The sequence below is a fragment of the Delphinapterus leucas genome, chromosome 1, assembly GCF_059928025.1.
Source record: "Delphinapterus leucas isolate spDelLeu-1000000601 "Yukka" chromosome 1, BTC_Dleu_Yukka2, whole genome shotgun sequence".
NCBI classification, from domain to species: domain Eukaryota; kingdom Metazoa; phylum Chordata; class Mammalia; order Artiodactyla; family Monodontidae; genus Delphinapterus; species Delphinapterus leucas.
Window position 1 is genome coordinate 145,388,948 of NC_143129.1, and position 21,807 is coordinate 145,410,754.

General features: G+C 39.0%; 1 protein-coding gene across 4 annotated transcripts in view; it reads left to right on the forward strand.

The window, feature by feature from the left end:
- IFT25 (intraflagellar transport 25) overlaps window positions 1–15,051 on the forward strand; it is a 35,028-nt gene extending 19,977 nt beyond the window's left edge. For 3 of the 4 annotated variants that reach the window (XM_089922404.1, XM_089922422.1, XM_089922412.1), the window contains 4 exons: window positions 8,771–8,877; window positions 10,485–10,553; window positions 12,740–12,783; window positions 13,964–15,051. In XM_089922404.1, coding sequence (XP_089778530.1) covers window positions 8,771–8,877; window positions 10,485–10,553; window positions 12,740–12,783; window positions 13,964–14,191 — 448 coding nt within the window. In that variant the 3' untranslated portion in view covers window positions 14,192–15,051. The remainder of the gene's footprint in view (window positions 1–8,770; window positions 8,878–10,484; window positions 10,554–12,739; window positions 12,784–13,963) is intronic. The other variant, XM_089922427.1, reaches the window with a different exon arrangement.
- The last annotated feature ends 6,756 nt before the right edge of the window (window positions 15,052–21,807 follow it).

Consider the following 21,807-nt stretch of genomic DNA (forward strand, 5'->3'; position numbering starts at 1 on the left):
ATATCAATAGAATAATACATATATTGTCTTTGGACTGCCTTCCTTCACTTACATGTTTTCAAGGCTCATCCATGTTGTAGTATGTATCAGTGCTCCATTCATTTTTATTGCCAAATAATTCCATTGTATGTATATGGCAAATTTTATTTACCCATTCATCAGCTGATGGATATCGGAATTGTTTCTACTTTTTGGCTGAATTTTCCCCCGTTTTATTAAAGAATACCAACTCACAGATCCAAGGAACTCAGCAAACCCCAAGCAAAATGAATAACAGACCATATCATAGCCAAACTGCTGAAAAACAAAGATAGAGAAAAAAATTTTTAAACAACTGGAGCAAAAAAATACATTACATACAGGGGTACAGTGGTACCAGTGACAGCCAACTTTGCATCACAAGCAATGGAATTCAGGTGACAATGGAATCATATCTTTAAAATGCTGGAGAAAAAAGAGAAACAAACAAATAAACCTGTCAACCCAGAATTCTGTGTCTAGTTAAAATATCACTAAAAAATATAGGATATAAGAAAGACTTTTCACTTACCACAAACAGACTTGCATCACAGGAAATGCTAAAGAAAGTTCTGCAGGTTAAAATGATAAAATACTAGATAGAAATTCAAACATTCAGGAAGAAAGTAAGTGCATTGGAAATGGTAAATATTTCAGTAAATATAAAAGACTATCTTTTAATAATTTTTTTTTAATTTTTTGCGGTACACGGGCCTCTCACCGCTGCAGCCTCTCCCATCGCGGAGCACAGGCTCCGGACGCGCAGGTCCAACGGCCACGGCTCACGGGCCCAGCCGCTCCGCGGCACGTGGGATCCTCCTGTACCGGGGCACGAACGCGCGCCCCCTGCATCAGCAGGCAGACTCTCAACCACTGCACCACCAGAGAAGCCCTCTTTTAATAATTTTGAAAGACAGCTAACCACTTAATGGGAAAAAACATTTTGTATTGTGGGATGTATTATATATGTGTGTATAAAATATATTAAAACAATGGCACAAAAGTGGAGTTCAGTGCAAATTGACTGTCATGAGGTTTGATAACCTTGAGAGCAGCCACTAAAAATTAGAGGTATAGTTAAATAACTAATAAAGGAATTAAGCAGCATTAAAACTTTTGTTGATTCACTCAAAAGTAGATAGGAAAGGAGGGAATTCCCTGGTGGCCCAGTGGGTAAGACCCCACGCTTGCAATACAGGGGGCCTGGGTTCGATCCCTGGTTGGGGAACTAGATCCCGCATGTGTGCTGCAACTAAGAGTTCACATGCTGCAACAAAGAATTCTGCATGCCGCACCTAAGAAGTCTGCATGCTTCAACTATAAGCCCACGTGCTGCAACTAAGAGCCGGTGCAGCCAAAATAAATAAATATATATATATATATATATATATTTTTTAAAGTAGGTAGGAAAGGAGAAATGGTACAAGAAAAAATAGATGGGAGAGACAAATAAAAATGAATAGCAAGACTTAAACCCAACCATATCAATAATTATATTAAATGCCAGTATTCTAAACACTTCAATTAAATGGCAGAGAGTGTTATACTGGGTAAAAATGAAAGACCCAAGTATATGGTGTCTGCAAGAGATGTACTTTAAATATAAAGTCATGAATAGTTTGAAAAAAGAAGGATGAAAAAGATGCACCCTATCAATAGTAAGCATGAGAAGGTGGCTGTGGCTATAGTCATATCAGACAAAGTAAAATATAAGGAGTATTTCCAGATATAAAGGGGACATTTTATAATGTCAAAATATCAATTCCTCAAGAAGAAATAATCTAAATGTATGTTGACCTCATAATCGTTATTAAAAATACATAAAGCAAAAACTGACAGATGGGAACTTCCCTGGTAGTCCAGTAGCTAAGACTCCACGCTCCCAGTTCAGGGGGCCCGGGCTTTATCCCTCGTCAGGGAACTAGATCCCACATGCTGCAACTGAGTGTTCACATGCCACAACTAAAGATCCCGCATGCCACAACTAAAGATTCCACATGCCACAACTAAAGATTCTGCATGCCACAACTAAAAGATCCCGCATGCCACAACTAAGGATCCTGCATGCCACAACAAAGACCTGGCACAGCCAAATAAATAAATAAATATTCTGACTTCCCTGGTGGCACAGTGGTTAAGAATCCACCTGCCAACACAGGGGACATGGGTTCAATCCCTGGTCAGGAAGGTCCCACATGCCGCAGAGCTACTGAGCCCCCGTGCCACCACTGCTGAGCCCACACACCGCAACTACTGAAGCCTGCGTGCCCTAGAGACCGTTGCCACAAGTACTGAGCCCACGTGCTGCAACTGCTGAAGCCCACGCGCTTAGAGCTGACGCGGAGCAACAAGAGAAGCCACTGCAGTGAGAAGCCCACGCACCACAATGAAGAGTAGACCCTGCTCGCTGCAACTAAAGAAATCCCACACGCAGCAGTGAAAACACAACACAGCCAAAAAAAAAAAAAAAAGAATGTTTTAAAACCAATAATTAGGGCTTCCCTGGTGGCACAGTGGTTGGGGGTCCGCCTGCCGATGCAGGGGACGCTGGTTCGTGTCCCAGTCTGGGAGGATCCCACACGCCGCGGAGCGGCTGGGCCCGTGAGCCATGGCCGCTGAGCCTGCGCGTTCAGAGCCTGTGCTCTACAATGGGAGAGGCCACAACAGTGAGAGACCCACGTACCGCAGACAAAACAAAAACAAAAAACAATAATTAAATTTCTCCCTTAGGAAGCTAGATAACAAAGAACAAATTTTACCAAAAGAAAGTAGAGGACAATAAATAACAAAGGTTAGAGCAGAAATCAATGAAATAGAAAATAGACAGAAAAAATTATCAAAGCCAAAAGTTGACTATGTGAAAAGGTTTATAAAAGTTATAAACCTCTAGCAAGACTGACTAAAATAAAAAGAGAAAATGCAAGTTACTAGTACCAGAAATGAAAGAAGCAATATCACTACAGATTCTAAAACAATAGTAAGTCAGTATCAAGAACAGATTTAGGCTAATCAGTTTGACAACTTAGATGAAATGGACAGATGCCTTGAAAAACTCAACCTATAAAAATGACACAAGAAGAAATTTAATAATTTGAATAGTTTATATCAATTATAGAAATTATGTAAAATATTTAGAGAAAAAATAGTACCAGTCTTTTAGAAACCCTTTCAAAAATAGAGGAGAAACATTTCCCAGATTGTTTTATGAGAACAGCATAACCCTGATACCAAAGCCTGACAAACACTTTACAAGAAAGGACAATTAAAGAACAGTATCCTTTGTAAACATAGACCCAAAAAACCTTATAAATTGAATTCAGCTAATGGAGTTTATCATAAGAATGCAAGATTGGCATATTTACCACATTATCACAGGAATACAGATTGAGTGTAATTTACCATATTGCCAGAACAAGGGAGAAAAAAAATCATATGATCATTCCAAAAAATCATTTGACAAAATTCAGCATCCATTCATGATAACAACTCTCAAAAAATTAAAAAGAGAAGGGAATTTTCTCAGTTTGATAAAGGTATCTACTAAAAATTTTCAGCTTAATGATGAAATAATAAATGCTTTCCCAATAGAACAAATGAGTATATATAACAAAACAGAAACAGACTCACAGATATAGAAAACAAACTCGTGGATATCAGTGGGGAGAGGGAAATGGGGAGGGGCAAGATAGGGGTATGAGATTAAGAGATACAAACTACTACATACAAAATAGATAAGCAACAAAGATATATTGTACAGCAGCAGTCCCCAGCCTTTTTGGCACTAGGGACCAGTTTTGTGAAAGACAATTTTTCCATGGACCAGGGGGTGGGGGTGGGGTGGTTCAGGCAGTAACAAGCGATGGGGAGTGGCAGGTGAAGCTCCACTCACTTGACCACTGCTCACCTCCTGCTGGGCGGCCTGGTTCCTAAAAAGCTGCAGACCAGTACTGGTCCGTGGTCCAGGGGTTGGGGACCCCTGTTGTACAATACAGGGAAATATAACCATTATTTTGTAATAACCTTAAATGGAGTATAATCTATAAAAATAGTGAATCACTGTGCTGTACACCTGAAACTAACATAATATTGTAAATCAACTATGTTCGGTTAAAAAAAATGCTTCCCCTCCAGTATTGGAAACAAATCAAGGATGTTTGTTCTCACCATTTCTATTCAGTATTGTCCTGGAGGTCTTAAACAATGCAATAAGGCAAGAAAAGACATAGAAGTCATAAAGATTGGAAAGAGAGCAAAATTATCTTTGTTATAGTATGATATCACTTACGTGTGGAATCTAAAAGACACAACAAACTAATGAATATAACAAAAAATGAAGCAGACTTACAGATCTAGGGAACAAACTAGTGTTTACCAGTGGGGAGAGGAGAGGGGGAAACTATTGGGTGTAAGATAGGCTCAAGGATGTATTGTACAACATGGGGAATATAGCCAATATTTTGTAATAACTGTAAATGCAAAGTAACCTTTAAAATTATATAAAATTTAAAAAAAATTTTTTTAAGAAAATTATTAGACATAATGAGGATAATGATCAAAATGCACCCTTGTGGTATTTCCCCAAAGAGCCTTCCCCTTCCAGATGGCAACAAGGAAAAATAAGCTTTAGAATGAGTCCTCTTTACATATCTTGTAACCAAGTAGCCTTTTGAACTATTCATAATATTTATTTAAGTTTCAGTTTCTCCAGGGGTGTGTGTGTGTGTGTGTGTGTGTGTGTGTATAAAGCAAGAGCTATTGGCCACTAAAAAAATATTGCCTTTGTTCACAGATTATGTGAATCTACATAACCCTAAGGAATCTGCAAAAAACTGCTAGAGCTAATAAGTAAATTTAGCAAGGTCAATACACAAAAATCAATTGTATTACTATATACTAGTAGGAAGCATTTAGAAAATGAAATTTTTAGAAATTCCAATTACATTAGCATTTTAAGACGTGAAATAGTTAAAAATAAATTTAATAAGACATGCAAGACCTTTACACTCAAAACTATAAAACGTTGCTGAGAGAAATGAAAGAACTAAGTAAATGAAAAGATATACTACATTCATGATTGGAAAACTCAATATTGTTACAGTGGCTGTTTCTCCCTTAAATGACCTATAGATTCAGTAAATCTCGATAGACTTTTACATAGAAATTAACAAGTTGATTCTGAACTGTGTATAGAAATGCAAACTAATCTTGTCAGACTAATTTTGAAAAGAAGAAATCTTAAATTATCTGATTTCAAGATTTAAAATAAATACACAGTAATCAAAACAACATGGCATTTTTGTAAAGATAGATCTATATAGATCAGTGGAACAGACTAGAGAGCCCAGAAATAGACCCACACATATAAAGTCAATTACTTTTTGACAAAAGGCTAAGGATACAGAAACAGATCAATGGAATAAAATGGAGGGGCAGAAGTACATACACCCATAGACAGTTCATTAATTTTAGGAAAAGACACTTAGGTGATTCAATAGGAAAAGGAAAGTCTTTCTTTTTTTTTTTTGGCAGCATTGGGTCTCCATTGCTGTGTGCAGGCTTTCTCTAGCCGTGGTGAGCAGGGGCTACTCTTCATTGTGGTACACTGTCTTCGCATTGTGGTGGCTTCTCTTGTTGCGGAGCACGTACTTTACGTGCACGGGCTTCAGTAGTTGCAGCACACAGGCTCAGTAGTTATGGCATGTGGACTCTAGGGCGCACGGACTTTAATAGTTGTGGTGCGCAGGCTCAGTAATTGGGCTTAGTTGCTCCGCGGCATGTGGGATCTTCCTGGACCAGGAATCAAACCCATGGCCCCTGCATTGGCAGTCAGATTCTTAACCACTGCGCCACCAGGGAAGTCCAAGGAAAGTCTTTTTAACGTGGTGCTGGAATGACTGAATAAACATGTGGATTAAAAAAAACCGTCAACCCCTGCCTCATACTAAACACAAAAATTAATTCAATATGGATAATAGAACTCAATTCAAAGCTAAAATAATTAAGTTTCTAAAAGAAAATACAAGAAAGTACTTTTCTGACAATGAAGTAGGCAAAGGTTTCTTAATAAAGACACAGGGCTTCCCTGATGGTGCAGTGGTTAAGAATCCTCCTGCCAATGCAGGGGACATGGGTTCGAGCCCTGGTCCGGGAAGATCCCACATGCCGTGGAGCAACTAAGCCCGTGCACCACAACTGCTGAGCCTGCACTCTAGAGCCTGCGAGCCACAACTACTGAAGCCTGCAAACCTAGAGCCCATGATTGGCAACAAGAGAAGCCACCGCAGTGAGAAGCCCGCGCACTGCAACGAAGAGAGTAGCCCCCACTCACTGCATCTAGAGGAAGACCACACACAGCAACGAAGACCCAATGCAGCCAAAAATAAAGAGAGGGAGGGAGGAAAGAAGGAGGGCAGGCACAAAAATTACTAAGCATAAAAGAAAAGGGTAATAAAACTGGACTTCACCAAAAATAAAACTAATGCTCATTGAAAGACACAATTAAGGGCTTCCCTGGTGGCGCAGTGGTTGAGAGTCCACCAGCCGATGCGGGGGACGCGGGTTTGTGCCCCGGTCCGGGAGGATCCCACATGCCGCGGAGCGGCTGGGCCCGTGGGCCATAGCCGCTGAGGCTGTGCGTCCGGAGCCTGTGCTCCGCAACGGGAGAGGCCACAACAGTGAGAGGCCCGCGTACCGCAAAAAAAAAAAAAAGTTTTTTATAATAAATTTATTATTTATTTTTGGCTGTGTTGCATCTTCATTGCTGTGCGGGCTTTCTCTAGTTGTGGCGAGCGGGGGTTACTCTTCGATGCAGTGCACGGGCTTCTCCATGCGGTGGGTTCTCTTGTTGTGGAGCATGGGCTCTAGGCGCATGGGCTTCAGTAGTTGTGGCGCACGGGCTCAGTAATTGTGGTTCGTGGGCTCTAGAGCACAGGCTCAGCAGTTGTGGCACACGGGCTTAGTTGCTGTGTCACATGTGGGATCTTTCTGGGCAAGGGCTCGAACCCATGTCCCCTGCATTGGCAGGCAGATTCTTAACCACTGCGCCACCAGGGAAGTCCAAAAGAGCTTTTTTAAAAGTGAGAAAATACTTAACAGACACTTCACAAAAGAAAATATATGAATGGCCAAAAACACATGAAAAAGGGCTTAGAATAATTTGTCATCAGGGAAATGCAAATTAATAACATTGTCAGATATCATTTCACATCCACTAGAATGGCTAAAAAGCCTGACAACAGCAAATGTTGTCAAGGATGTGGAGCAACTAGAACTCCGTCACATTTCTGTTAGGAATGGAAAATGGCACAACCACTTTGGAAGTCTGACATCATCTTATAAAATTAAACATACCTTTACCTTATGACTCAGCAATTTCACTCCTAGTAATTATCCAAGAGAAATGAAAACATCCACAAAAACACCTGTACAAGAATGTTTATAGAAGTTTTACTCATAATAGTAAAAAATTGGAAGCAATTCAGATATTCAACAAAAATATCAAACAAAAAATGAATAAACTATAGCATAGTCTGTGGTGATAGGAATCAGAGCAGTGGTTGCATAAGGGAGGTTGTTTGGAGGGAAGAGAAGGGAAGTTTCTAGAGTGATGGAAACGTTCTTTATCTTGATTAGGGTATTGGTTACCTTGAGATATTGGTTACATAAGCATATACATTTATCAAAACTTTGAATTGCACTTAAGAGAAATTCCACTGTAGGTAAATTTTACCTCCAAAAGAGAAAGAAAAACCTTATATAATTAAAATAGAAGTGATTATTTCTGTAGTCAATACTATATATGTGTGTGTGTGTCTAGGTATATATGTAATTTTACATAGTATATGACCAACATTGAGTGCATGTTTTAATTTTTTTCAACAAACATCTGTTGTGTATCTGCTGTGGGTCAGCCATTGTGATCGTTGCTGGGGATATAAAGGTGACTAAGAGAAAGTGGCTGGACTTACAGAGGGTGTAGCTGGAGCAATAAACACAAGAGAAAAGTGCTAATGTAAAAATGGATGCTGTGTGTGAGGTGAGTGCAAAGGAGGGAGAAAGTTACTGTGATTTGTTGGGGTTGGAGAGATGTGACCAAAAAGTGAATAAACTTTTGCACAGGAAGAAGGGCTTTTTAGGTCAAGAGAACCTCATGAACTAAGGCACAGAGGCATGAGCCTACATGACGTGTTTGCAGAATTTTAATTGGTCCAACGTGACTACAATAATGGGAGATGATATCACGATGGGGGACGATATACTTAATGATGGGACCAGATTGTACAGGGTCATAAAATGCCATACTAAGGAGTTTAGATTCATAGGCAGTAAGGGGTCACTGCTTTTAGGCAAGAGTGACATCAATTCCATTTTTTAAAAAATGTATCTGGTAGTAGTAAAGAATTATTAAAGTTGGGGAGAGATTAGAGGCAGAATGAACAGTTAGAAAGGGGTTGTGGGACTTCCCTGGTGGTCCAGTGGTTAAGACTCTGCTCCCAACGCAGGAGGCCCAGGTTCGATCCCTGGTCAGGGAACTAGATCCCGCATGCCACAAGTAAAGATCCCATGTGCCACAACTAAGACCCGGTGGAGCCAAATAAATAAATAAATATTAAAAAAAAAAAAAAGAAAGAAAGGGGTTGCAAGAATCCGGTGGTCATTTATTTTTTTAAATAGTTATTCACTAGAATTTTGTGATTAAACATTTCTAAACATTTGGCTATTTTTTTCTCTTTTTCTTTAAAATTAACAATAGAAATCCAGAAACATTTTGGACCACCACAGGAATGTTTCCCCAAGAGTTCATTATTTGTTTTCACAAACATGTAAGGATTGAAAGGCTTTTAATCCAGAGTTACTTTGGTAAGCATGATATTTTCATTTCACTTCATTTCATTAATTTTCATCATCTTTCAGTTTTTCCATAGGCAGAAGGCACATATGTAAACTTTTGGCAAAACACTGATTTTTTTTTATCGCATGGAATCCAGTTTTCTTGGTGGGGTTGATGGGTGGGGAGTATGGGTTAACTGCCTTGAGCACAGTTAGCCTCTCTGAAACTGCAAATTTGAAACCCTTCCAAAGCACATAATAATTTCCATGCAATTTACTACGTGAAAGCCTTTGGCAAAAGACCGTGTTATGAATATAAGAAGCCAGCTTGCCAGAACACTAGGTTTCTTGACATCTTTATTCCAGATTCTTTTGGCTAGGGGTTCTCTGTCAAATTCTTTCTGAAAATCTGATAACCCTGATTATTTGCATTTGATAATTTTGATTCTTTTATTAATAATGGCATTTTCTGAGGGATTCAGGAAGACTATCTCCCACTGGAACATCATCCTAATCCTGTCTTATGTTTATTTAAGGATAAAGTATGTCAGACAAAATCATGGCAGGAAACAGGATATACCCCAGATGACTCAGATGAAGAGACATTATTGATGGGACTACTTACAGAATTATGGCCTGGTTTAAGGGAACAACTAGGGATGGTGAGACACCCAGAAAGTGGCTACAGCAGTAAGCCATTACCTCCCCTGGGCCAAGGGAAGGAAATAGTATTGCTGGAGCCCAGTGAGTGCTGGAGCCCATGCATAAGAGCCTGCCCAACAGGAGCTGTAACCATGAACGGACATAACAACTGTCAGACATGGCACTGAAATGGGAAGGGCGCAGAGAAAATACAACCTGATGTCACTTCCCCACTTCTCTTCAGTTTCCTTCCAGTGCCTCCAGTTGGCCAAATCCAGCCAGTAGTCAGTGGGCAAGTGAGTCCAGGTGATGCAGTCCCCAGGGGTCCTCCCCACAGGGCACAGAACACAGAAGGAGAAGAATGGATTTGGGGTGAAGGGAACTGATTTAGGGGTAAAGGAAAAAAAACAGTGCAGAAGGAAGATGACTGCATTTTCTCTTCTGTCATTAATTGCGAAGGCTCTGGAGTCAGACCTAAAGTCTGAATTCCAGTTCTAGCACTTACTAGCTCTATATCATTGAACACTTCACCTGGCTTCTCTAAGTTGCCTGATTTCTTTAAGCCTGTTTCCTCGTCAGTAAAGTAAGTTAATAATAGCTTTCTCCTAAGATTGAAGTCAAGAGTCAATGAATATGTCTGACTCATAGTAGTTTCTCCATAAAGTTTTATGATCAAGATCACTAATGGTACTATTTACCAGTGTACAAAAACCCAAAAATCTAGATAATTCCAAATGCAGAAAGACCCTACTAGCTTTGTGTTGTATGCTTGCAAACACTTGTAAGATACAGTTACACAGTCTGCATTTACTGTCGGGACTTACGGAAAAACGGAGGGAGGGAGTGATTTTCAGAACATGTTGTTCCTGATGCCAGTACTTTGTGCAGTCCCACCAATGCCTGACGGTCTCAGACAAAGGAAAAAAGGAATACAGGGACAGCAACATAGAATTAGATAGATATTAACACTTTATTTTGTTTATTTACAATGTCAGTACGGACCTTGAGGATTGAAAAGAGCACTTCTAAAGAGCCAGTTGATTTTGAGCAGTGGATTGAAAGAGGTATGTGCTGTTTCACCAACATTGTTCTGATCATGAAGAAGTAGAGAATTGTCCTTTACTCTGTATTTCCAACTGGGCTGCATTTTGGTGAAAAAAGATGACTTGAATGATACTTGTGACACACACACACATATATATATATATATTAAAAAGGACCCTAGGTACCTTCTCCCCTATAAAGCTAGTGACCAGTCTTTCCTCCCACAAACCACCCCCAAGAGGTGACTAGGAACATTGAATGTTGAGGCTCAGGACTCAAGGAGACGAGGCATAGTAAAGAGAGTGAATGAGACATGGAGTAGAAAACAAGGGATTTAAGTGGAAGCGTACATATTGAGTGGTGGGAACTCCAGCCTCCTTCCTGTGCTCTGCTCAGCAACCAGGAATATAGCCCCAGCCAGGAGATTGGAGGATTCATCTCTGGAGAAACTGAATGGTCCCAGAAGATCGATGGATACTGACACAGGCTAGCTCATTCCTGGTCACCCTATCAAAGTCCAGTAGTCAACGAGTCTGGCTCATGCACATTTTTCAAATGATCTATTCATGAGTAACAGAAGCCAAAAATCACCAGACATATGATGAGGGCCTTAAAACCTCAATATAATCAAGCCTTTAGCTTGAATTCCAATCTATAGGAAAAGGGGATAGAGAACAAATTAAATGAAACCACGAGGAGGCAATATGAGAAAATGAGGGACATTTACAGGACAACTGACCTGCTCTCTTCAGTAAGTCAGTGGTGTGGGAAAAAAATGTGTGTGGGAGAGAAAGCAGTTCAAGATTAAAAGAGACTTAATTCTGATTTGAATAAACCAACTATAAAAAGACAGGGGGACAATGGGGAAATTTGAATATGGACTGGATATTAAAGCATTTTTTATTGTAATATGATAATGGCATTGTAGTTATATAAGAAAATATTCTTATTTAGAGATAGATAACCCAATATTTAAAGGTGAAATGTAATTATGTCTTAGACTTTCTTTAAAATACTTTAGCAAAAAAAATTAGATAAATCAAGTATGGTGAAATTTTAGTAATTGCAAATTCAAGATTATGGGTATATATAGGAGTTATATCCTGTCTTTTTTATGTATGTTTGAGATTTTCCAATTTTTCATAATTTAAAAAAATGAAGCAAATGAAAGAAGAGGTTATTATTAACTTCTAGTAGAGGAGGAGTTGTCTAAGAAAGAAAATGTGTCACAATTTATTACTTATTTCAGCAGTAAATAATGTTTATATAGATAATAGTATGACCATCAAGTATTGATTTCAAAATTGAGAGGATGGCAGGAGGGAAAATTTGCAGGAGGAGGAGGAAGAGGATATTGGTCCAAGAGACATAAATTTTACCTACCATAATATAAAGTCAGTAAAAAATTGATAAATCAAGAAAAGGAGTATAAAACATAATTCCAGGAAAAACAGCTTAAAGTGTTGAAAACATTTGCCTTTAGGGAGCAGGACTGGAGGAAAAGGGGTCAAGCAGGGCATTACTATTTTTCATTACTTCAGAGAAAGGTTAGGAAACAGAAAGTCATACATAATCTTACTTCCCAGAAACTTCCCTTTTTGTACTACATGCCTTTTAAAATTATGTACACTATTTTGATACAAACAAAATTAATTTCTAAATAATGTCGACATTATTATATCAATTAAATATTTCATGTTTCCAAAAGAATGTTTGATGTGATTAACTCATGACCAAATAAGATAATCTGTCCTAAAATTACACAATTAAAGGTTTTCTAAAGCTGGACACCAGAAAAGATCAATTCATGGGTGGCATAACTCAGCATAATTCATTGTGAGAAACTGAGCCCTAGTCTGTACCCATGAGAATGGTAAGATGGCTCCTTTCAGGCCTGCAATTACTCTTAGTAACTTGATCCTTAAAAAGGACTTTCACATTTTATCAATTCTTCACTTTATATTCCTTTACTGTAATTTACATTTACTTTTATTTATACTCACTAGAGATATTTTATAGCTCATAGTTTATCTTTCATACCTTTTATATCAAATATCTCTATTTTTATATTGAATTTTAACCCCAAAACACTGGTAAATCTGGTCTGACTATAGTTTACCAGACATCATGTGTTGCTGAATATAAATTTCAATATGTCCTCATGCATTTTGAGCCCTACCCCAATTCTGTTGAATTTGTGTTTTAGATCTGGTACATACAGAGGGGCAGCTTCAAAATGAAGAAATTATGGTAAGTAAGTATACTTTGAAGAGATCAACATTATCTTTAGCCAGCACAGCATATTTAAATTTTACACCTATCTCCATAGTCATAAAGTTAATAAATACCCTCATAATATTATAGGTTCTGTGTCTCATCAACCAATAGAGATGGTTATTCTCAATAATATATGACAGCAAGGATAGAACAGAATTCACTTGTTTTTGTTTTGTTTATTCATTTATTTTGGAGTATGTACTTGCTTTCCTTTCATTTGATTCTGTGGGCCTTATAGAATAGGAATCAAAAAAGGCTGAGATGCCAAAATCGGATGTTAATTTAAGTATGAAAGGACAAGGGAGATTCAGATAAGGGAACTGGAGCATAGGATCAGCAACAAATAAGCCAAAGAGAGATGAGGTGAAAAGAGAACCAGCAGTTTCCAACAACATTCCATTGGGCTTTGCTTGTCAAGTGGAATGAATGCCCGTTGGTGAGGAAGCTGCTGCCTCATCAGGAGTTTCTCTGTTCCTGCTAGTTTGTCAGGCCCTGGTTTTAGACAAACACAAAAAGCCAAACAACTGTGAATATGTGTTTTTTAGGTAGTAGTGTTTATTTAACTAAGGTGTCTCTAAATAAGGGTTAAAGAGGTACCTTGTTCATTAGGTTTCCTTCTTCACAACTTACTGGCAGCTGCTATGAAATCGGTGTTTCAAATGATTCTCTAGGAGTTTTTGAATCCTGTTAATTATCTTCTCTACCACCTAAGTGTGCCCAATGACTGGGGAGGCCAGTGGGGACCAGAAAAATGATTAATTAGACTGAATTTTATCTTCCTGTTTTTCTCCATCTTTATTAATGGGTTATGGTTAGTAAGCCTCTGCTGAGTATTTTGTTTCAGGACTCACTGTGGATCAGGGAGGGTTGCAGCATCATAGAGCATTTGGAGAAAAGTAAGGGGGAATGGAAGGCTGTAAATGACCCAAAGTTTAGTACCGTCTCACAACAGCTTTTACTATACTTATTTTCTTCTAGTTGTTAACCAAATGCATTACATAGTTATAATAGTATGTATGAAAAAATTTGTATCTTTCAAAAATTTAATAATGTATCAAAAGCTTCATAATTATAATTTTAAAATTAAATGTATGCAGATAGATGTTAACTGATTTCCTTTTTCCTCTCTCTGTCATTATAACTAATACTACAGGGGACATCTTATGCCTGTTCCTGCTACCACAATGTTCACCTTTTTAATTATTTTCTAAAATTAAATTTCAAGGAATGGAATTACTGGGTCCACGGGTATAGACATATTTATAGCTTCTTATATATGCTGCCAAATTGCTTTTCGGAGACTTTTTTTACATTTTTATATAAACGTAAAAGTATAGTAATATTCAGGGTAGTGTATTCTGAGGCATCATCCAACAAATGAAATCTCTTATTATGAAAAATACTTCAGAAAAACACTTAAAAAAAATTAATCAGGGCTTCCCTGGTGGCACAGTGGTTAAGATCCACCTGCCAGTGCAGGGGACACAGGTTCGAGCCCTGGTCCAGGAAGATCCCACATGCCACGGAGCAGCTAAGCCCGTGTGCCACAATTATTGAGCCTGCACTCTAGAGCCTGTGAGCCACAACTACTGAGCCCTTGTGCCACAACTACTGAAGCCCGTGTGCCTAGAGCCCGTGTTCCGCAGTAAGAGAAGCCACAGCAATGAGAAGCCTGCACACTGCAACAAAGAGTAGCCCCCACTTGCCGCAACTAGAGAAAGCCCATGCGCAGCAACAAAGACCCAATGCAGCCAAAAATAAATAAATAAAATAAATTACTTTAAAAAATTTAATCAGAATTGTACAGTGCAATTTTTAACTCCACCTGCTATTCTTCCTCAAACCAAGGCTGATATTTGGCTGCTACATATCAGAATAACTGTACTGTTACGTGTGGCTGGCTTCTCTTCTGAACATTATATCTTATAAATCATTATATATTTAGAATATTATTCTTGCATCAAACACTTTCTTCTGCTAACTGCTTGTTTAACAGTTAACTAGAATTCTAAATCATCTATATTGATTTTTCCCCTACAGGTACATGATGGCCACGCCACTTACTTGAGATTCATTATTGTATCAGCCTTTGATCATTTTGCATCTGTGCATAGTGTTTCTGCAGAGGGAATAGCAGTCTCAAATCTTTCTTAATAATTATAACAAAATACTCTTGCGCTATTTTTTAACAATATATTTATTTAAACATGAAGTTGTTATTATTAAAGGTATTTGTATCAATCTGTTTCAGTTTTTATTTATTTTCTCTTCAACATTTTGTAGGAATTTGGTTCATCAGACAGCAGTGACGGCCACCGTGTAGGTCATAAGAAAGCTTTTGCTTCGGTATACAGCTTAATCAAGGACGTGACTATACATGAAAACAACTGATAATACATTGTGTCCCCACAGTATCTAACATAGTACCCTTCAGATATCAGTGCATTAATTTTTAAATTTATTGATTGATTGATGCAAAGGGCTAAGGGCGCAATATGGAAAATAAACAATGTACGAGTTCAAAAAAGAGAAAGTATTTATGGGATGGTTTCTTTGAGGTCATGGAACTTGAACTGGGCCCTGTAGGACAAATCATTTTATTTTTTTCTCTTTATTTTATTTTGTTTTGATTTCAAGACCTCAGAGAAGAGTTAGGAAACATATAATCTTACTTCCCAGAGACAACCATTATTGATATTATTTGATTTTCTTTATATTTTGGGAAGGAAAGGAACAGGATAGGACAGATTCGGGTGGGGATATAAGACTTCTCTGAATATATCTTATTATACAACTTGAATTTGAAAACATAAATAATATAGCCAAAAGTTAAAGGGCAATTCCAAAATGTTGAAAACAACAGAAATGCATGAACCTAACTCTGTTACAATTGATAAACCCACGGGGGAAAAAAATGGCATTAGAATATAGTATTTTATCTATGCAGTCTATGTTAGTCTCTTTTTTTTTTTTTTTTAATTTATTTTTGGCTGTGTTGGGTCCTCGTTTCTGTGCAAGGGTGTTCTCTAGTTGCGGCAAGTGGGGGCCACTCTTAATCACGGTGCGCGGGTATGTTAGTTTCTTATAGCTGCTGTAATAAAGTACCACAAACTTGGTAGCTTAAAACAATAGAAATCTATTTTCTCAGTTCTGGAGGCTAGAAGTTGGAAATCAAGGTATTGGCAGGGTTTGTTCCTATCAGAGTTCTGAGGGAGAATGTGTTCCATGCCTTTCTTTTAGCTTCTGGTGTTTCTGGCAGTCCTTGGCATTCCGTGACTTGTGGCACCATAGCCCCAGTTTCTGCCTCCATCATCATATGGCATTCTTTCTGTGTTTCTCCACATCATCTTCCCTCAATGCATATTCTGTGTCTTCTCCTCTTCTTATAAGGACACTGTCATATTGAATTAAAGGTGCACCCTACTCCAGTATTATCTCATCTTAACTAATTACATCTGCAATGATCCTGTTTCCAAGTAAGGTTGCATTCACAGGTACCAGGGGTTAAGATTTCATCATATCTTTTGGGAGATGCAGTTCAAGCCACAACACAGTCTTAGTGAAATATATATGTGATAGTTAATTTTATGTATCATATTGACTAGGTCACAGTGCCCAGATATTTGTTCAGACATTATTCTGGATGTTTCTGTGTAGGTATCGTTTAGATGACAGTAACATCGGTGGACATTGAGTAAAGCAGACTGCCCTCCATAATGTGGGTGAGCCTTATCCATCAGTTGAAGACCTTAGTAGAACAAAGACTGACCTCCCCTGGGCAAGAAAGAATTCTGCCAGAAGATGGGCCTTCAGACTTGTATTGCAACATCAGCTCTTCCCTGGGTCACTGACCAACCCTACAAATTTTAGATTTGCCAGCTTTCTTGTTATCACATGATACTTTCTTACCAGTCTCAGCATTCTAAAAAAGTAGCAAAAGAGGGACAGCCACAAAGTGCCAACGCTTTGAGTCTCTGCTTGTATCATATTTGCTATTGTCCTGTTTCCCAAATCATGTTATATGGCCAAGCCCAGAGTCAGAACAAGAGGGGTCTACCCAAGGGAATGGATATAAGGAGGTGTGACTAAATTGGGAGTGGGGAGGAAGTGGTAGCCACTACTGCTAGAATCTACTACAATTAAACATGGTGCCTCCTGATATGATGCAATGTGAAGCATATAGACCAACCTATGAAGTGCTCGTGCCAAAATTACTGAGCCTGAATCAAATCAAGTTCTAGAGTTATCTTTCACTTTCAGGAAGTTCAAGAGAGAGAGGAACAAGTAAAATGACACCACAAGGAAGCAAAGAGACTTGTAGCCATTAATGCAGCACAGTGAAATGCCCAGATCTGTGCCTTCTCTGCCCATGGTAAGATATACTTCCTGGCCTTCTTTGGGTAGGGCCATGAGACCAATTCTGGCCAATGAGATGAAGGGTAGTTGAATTCCAGGCTGAGCATTTAATTGCCTTCAAGAGACCCTTCAAAGCTCTTTTCTCTCTCCCACAATGACCAGCAATGTTATTCTCCACAGTAACTACTTCATCATTCTAGGTCTGGGAGTGAGACTGATGATAACAGGTAGCAGAGGTCCCAGTCAATCTGAGGTACACATAGAGGAGAAATAAAGCTTCATTGTTTTTTTTTGTTTGTTTTGTGTGTGTGTGTGTTTTGGCCATGTGCGGGATCTTAGGGATCAAACCTGGGCCCCCTGCAGTGGAAGTGCAGAGTCCTAATCACTGGACCACTGGGGAATTCCCAAGTCACTGATACTTTGGAGCTGCTTGTTACCCCAGCATAACCTGGCCTATCCTGGCTGATATACAGACAAATCTAGAATATGGCTTATCCTACAGGACAAGTGACCTGGTTTCTTCAACAAGTCAGTGGCATGAAAAATGCTAATTAATTAAGGAAGGGGATCCACTCTAGATTCAGAGAGAAGTAAGAGCCCCAAAAAGCACATGCTATGTGTGGATTTTATTTGGATGCTGATTTGAGCAAACCAACCGAAAAAAAGACATTTTAAAGATAATTGGGGAAATCTGCTTATGGACTGGGTTTTATTGTTCATTTTGCTAGGTGTGATACTGGCATTAAGCTTATCTAAGAAAAGGCCCATATTTTTCAGAGATGCATTTAGAAGTATGTAGGGTAAAATAACATGGTATTTGGGATTTGCTTTAAAATACTTGAACATATTTTTTTAAAGGAAAAATTGTTCGTTGAAGTAAATATAACAATAAATTGTTGGACCCAGGTTATGGATATATGGGGCTTCATTGTACTAGTCTTTCTACTTTAATGTATGCTTGAAATTCTTCATAATAGACAAATAACAATAAATAATGCTACAGAGGATATCTCTGTGCATAAATCTTTGCCTACCCCTCAGATGATTTTTTTTTTTTTTTTTTTTGGCCATGCTGCGGCATGTGGGATCTTAGTTCCCCAATCAGGGATCGAACCCATGCCCCCTGCAATGGAAGCACAGAGCCTTAACCACTGAACCACCAGGGAAGTCCCTCTGATGATTGTTTTAGAAGAGATTCCCAGAAGGGAATTAGACAAAGTTAGGAACAGTTTTAAGGCTTTTGATACTTTCTGATAATTTGCTTAACAAGATTTGTTGCACAAATTTACTTACTCTCAGAAACGTAAGTTTTAAATAAATGGAGGAGAGTAGAAAAGCTACTTCAAGAGTAACGTTGGTGCCATCAAAGATATGAAGGTGAGTACTCTCATAAAACGTATTTAGGGAGTGATGAATACATACTTCTGACTAGGGCAAAGGAGAAGACTAAAACCAGACATTGCAGCCAGATCAGAAAGAGCCTTTAATGCTTTCAGATATTTTCCCATAACGCTGGAGCCATTTAAGGTTTTTGAAAAGGAAGGTGACTTAGAGCAATTGTGTTCATGTTCAATAAAATCAAACACTGAGGATTTTCCTTTCGCCAGCTTCCTAAACTGGAATGTCAGTAATTCTTTGTTTAAGAAACACTGTGTTAATTTGTATGGAAACACAAAAGACCCCGAATAGCCAAAGCAGTCTTGAGAAAGAAAAACGGTGCTGGAGGAATCAGGCTCCCGGACTTCAGACTATACTACAAAGCTACAGTAATCAAGACAGTATGGTACTGGCACAAAAACAGAAATATAGATCAATGAAACAGGATAGAAAGCCCAGAGATAAATCCACGCACATATGGTCACCTTATCTTTGATAAAGGAGGCAAGAATATACAGTGGAGAAAAGACAGCCTCTTCAATAAGTGGTGCTGGGAAAACTGGACAGCTACAGGTAAAAGAATGAAATTAGAGCACTCTCGAACACCATACACAAAAATAAACTCAAAATGGATTAAAGACCTAAATGTAAGGCCAGACACTATAAAACTCTTAGAGGAAAACATAGGCAGAACACTCTATGACATAAATCACAGCAAGATCCTTTTTGACCCACCTGGAGAAATGGAAATAAAAACAAAAATAAATGGGACCTAATGAAACTTAAAAGCTTTTGCACAGCAAAGGAAAACATAAGACGAAAAGACAACCCTCAGAATGGGAGAAAATACTTGCAAATGAAACAATTGACAAAGGATTAATCTCCAAAATAAACAAAGCTCATGCAGCTCAATATCAAAAAAACAAACAACCCAATCCAAAAATGGGTGGAAGACCTAAATAGACATTTCTCCAAAGAAAATTGCCAACAAACACATGAAAGAATGCTCAACATCACTAATCATTAGAGAAATGCAGATCAAAACTACAATGAAGCATCACCGCACACCAGTCAGAATGGCCATATCAAAAAATCTACAAACAATAAATGCTGGAGAGGGTGTGGAGAAAAGGGAACCCTCTTGTACTGTTGGTGGGAATGTAAATTGATACAGCCACTATGGAAAACAGTATGGAGCTTCCTTAGAAAACTAAACATAGAACTACCATATGACCCAGCAATCCCACTACTGGGCATATACCCTGAGAAAACCATAATTCAGAAAGAGACATGTACCACAATGTTCATTGCAGCTCTATTTACAATAGCCAGGACATGGAAGCAATCTAAGTGTCCATCGACAGATGAATGGATAAAGAAGATGTGGCACATATATACAATGGAATATTAGTCAGCCATAAAAAGAAACAAAATTGAGTGATTTGTAGTGAGGTGGATGGACCTAGAGTCTGTCATACAGAGTGAAGTAAGTGAAGTCAGAAAGAGAAAAACAAATACCGTATGCTAACACATACATATGGAATCTTAAAAAAAAAAAAAAAAGGTTATGAAGAACCTAGGGGTAGGACAGGAATAAAGATGCAGACATAGAGAATGGACTTGACGACATGGGGAGGGGGAAGGGTAAGCTGGGACGAAGTGAGAGAGTGGCATGGACTTATATACACTACCAAACGTAAAATAGATAGCTAGTGGGAAGCAACCCCATAGCACAGGGAGATCAGCTCAGTGCTCTGTGACCACCTAGAGGGATGAGATAGGGAGGGTGGGAGGGAGACCCAAAAGGGAGGAGATATGGGGATTATATGTATATATGTGTGTGTGTGTGTGTGTATAGCTGATTCACTTTGTTATAAAGCAGAAACGAACACACCATTGTAAAGCAATTATACTCCAATAAAGATGTTAAAAAAAATAACAACAAAAAAAAGAAATACTGTGTTAGACTGTGTTAGGCTTACAGATTGCTGGAAGGGATTTCCAGAGGTTATCTGATTGATCTCTTTGGCACAAGCCTAGTAAATTATCTTTAAGTCTTTTTCTCTGTCTTTCTCTTCTGTGAAGGCAGAGAAGAAGTTCTCAGTGCAGTGCTTGTAATACCACATTATGATATTTGAAAACAGCATCCTTTCACCTTCATTTTCCTAGGCTTTAAAAACTCATTTTCACTTGATAAAACCATTCTAAGTCTCAAGCAATAGATACAATAATATGTGGCTTTACCTTTTGTTTTTCACTGCTGAACCCATCATCTTTTTAAAGTCTCATTTGTCCCCAGTTGGCTTGCTTCTATCCCCCTCATTTGGCCTTGTCTCCACCTGCCCACCAACTCCTGACTGCGATTCAGACCTTTGTGGGGGGTTTTTTAATTTATTTTTTTGGCTGCGTCGAGTCTTAGTTGCGGCATGCGGGATCATTGTTGCGGCGCGCGGGCTTCTCTCTAGTTGTGGCATGTGGGTTTTCTCTCTCTAGTTGTGGCACACGGGCTCCAGAGCTAGTGGGCTCTGTAGTTTGAGGCGTGGGGCTCTCTGGCTGAGGCGCCTGAGCTCAGTAGTTGTGATGCACGGGCTTAGTTGCCCCACAGCATGTGGGATCTTATTTCCCCGACCAGGGATTCAACCTGCTTCCCCTGCTTTGGAAGGCGGATTCTTTACCACTGGACCACCAGGGAACTCCTGATTCAGACCTTTGAGTTTGCTGTTTCCTCTGCCTGGAAAGCTCTTTCCTTAGGTATCTATACAGCTAGCTTCCTCATTTATTTCAGTTCCTTACTCAAAATCTTCTTCTCAGTGAGGCCTTCCTCACAAATTACGGAGCCTCCCTACCCTCACCACCAGACTCCCACCCCCAACCCTGCCCCCCTGCCCATGGGTTTAGGCAGCTGAGGTAGCCAGCCTGTGTCATGTGCTTCAAGCATTCTTGTACCTTATTCCTCTTTTCTCACTACTTCTAAAATTCAACTTAGATTCTTTTTCCTTTAATGATATCCCAAGCATACTATGAAAGAGGGCAGTGCAGCCTCCTTTCAAGCGTGAATATCTTGGGTCAGGGGCTCAACTGAATGAATTGCCCTTGGCTTCCATACCCTTTTAGGGACAGCCCTGCTCATCACTATCTATTTTGTCTTACTTATCCTGTATATCATGTTTATTGTCTCTCTGCTTCACTAGAATGTAAGTTCCACAGGGCAGGGAGTTTTGTTGCTTTTGATCATGACTGTATCCTCAGGACGTAGAAAAGTGC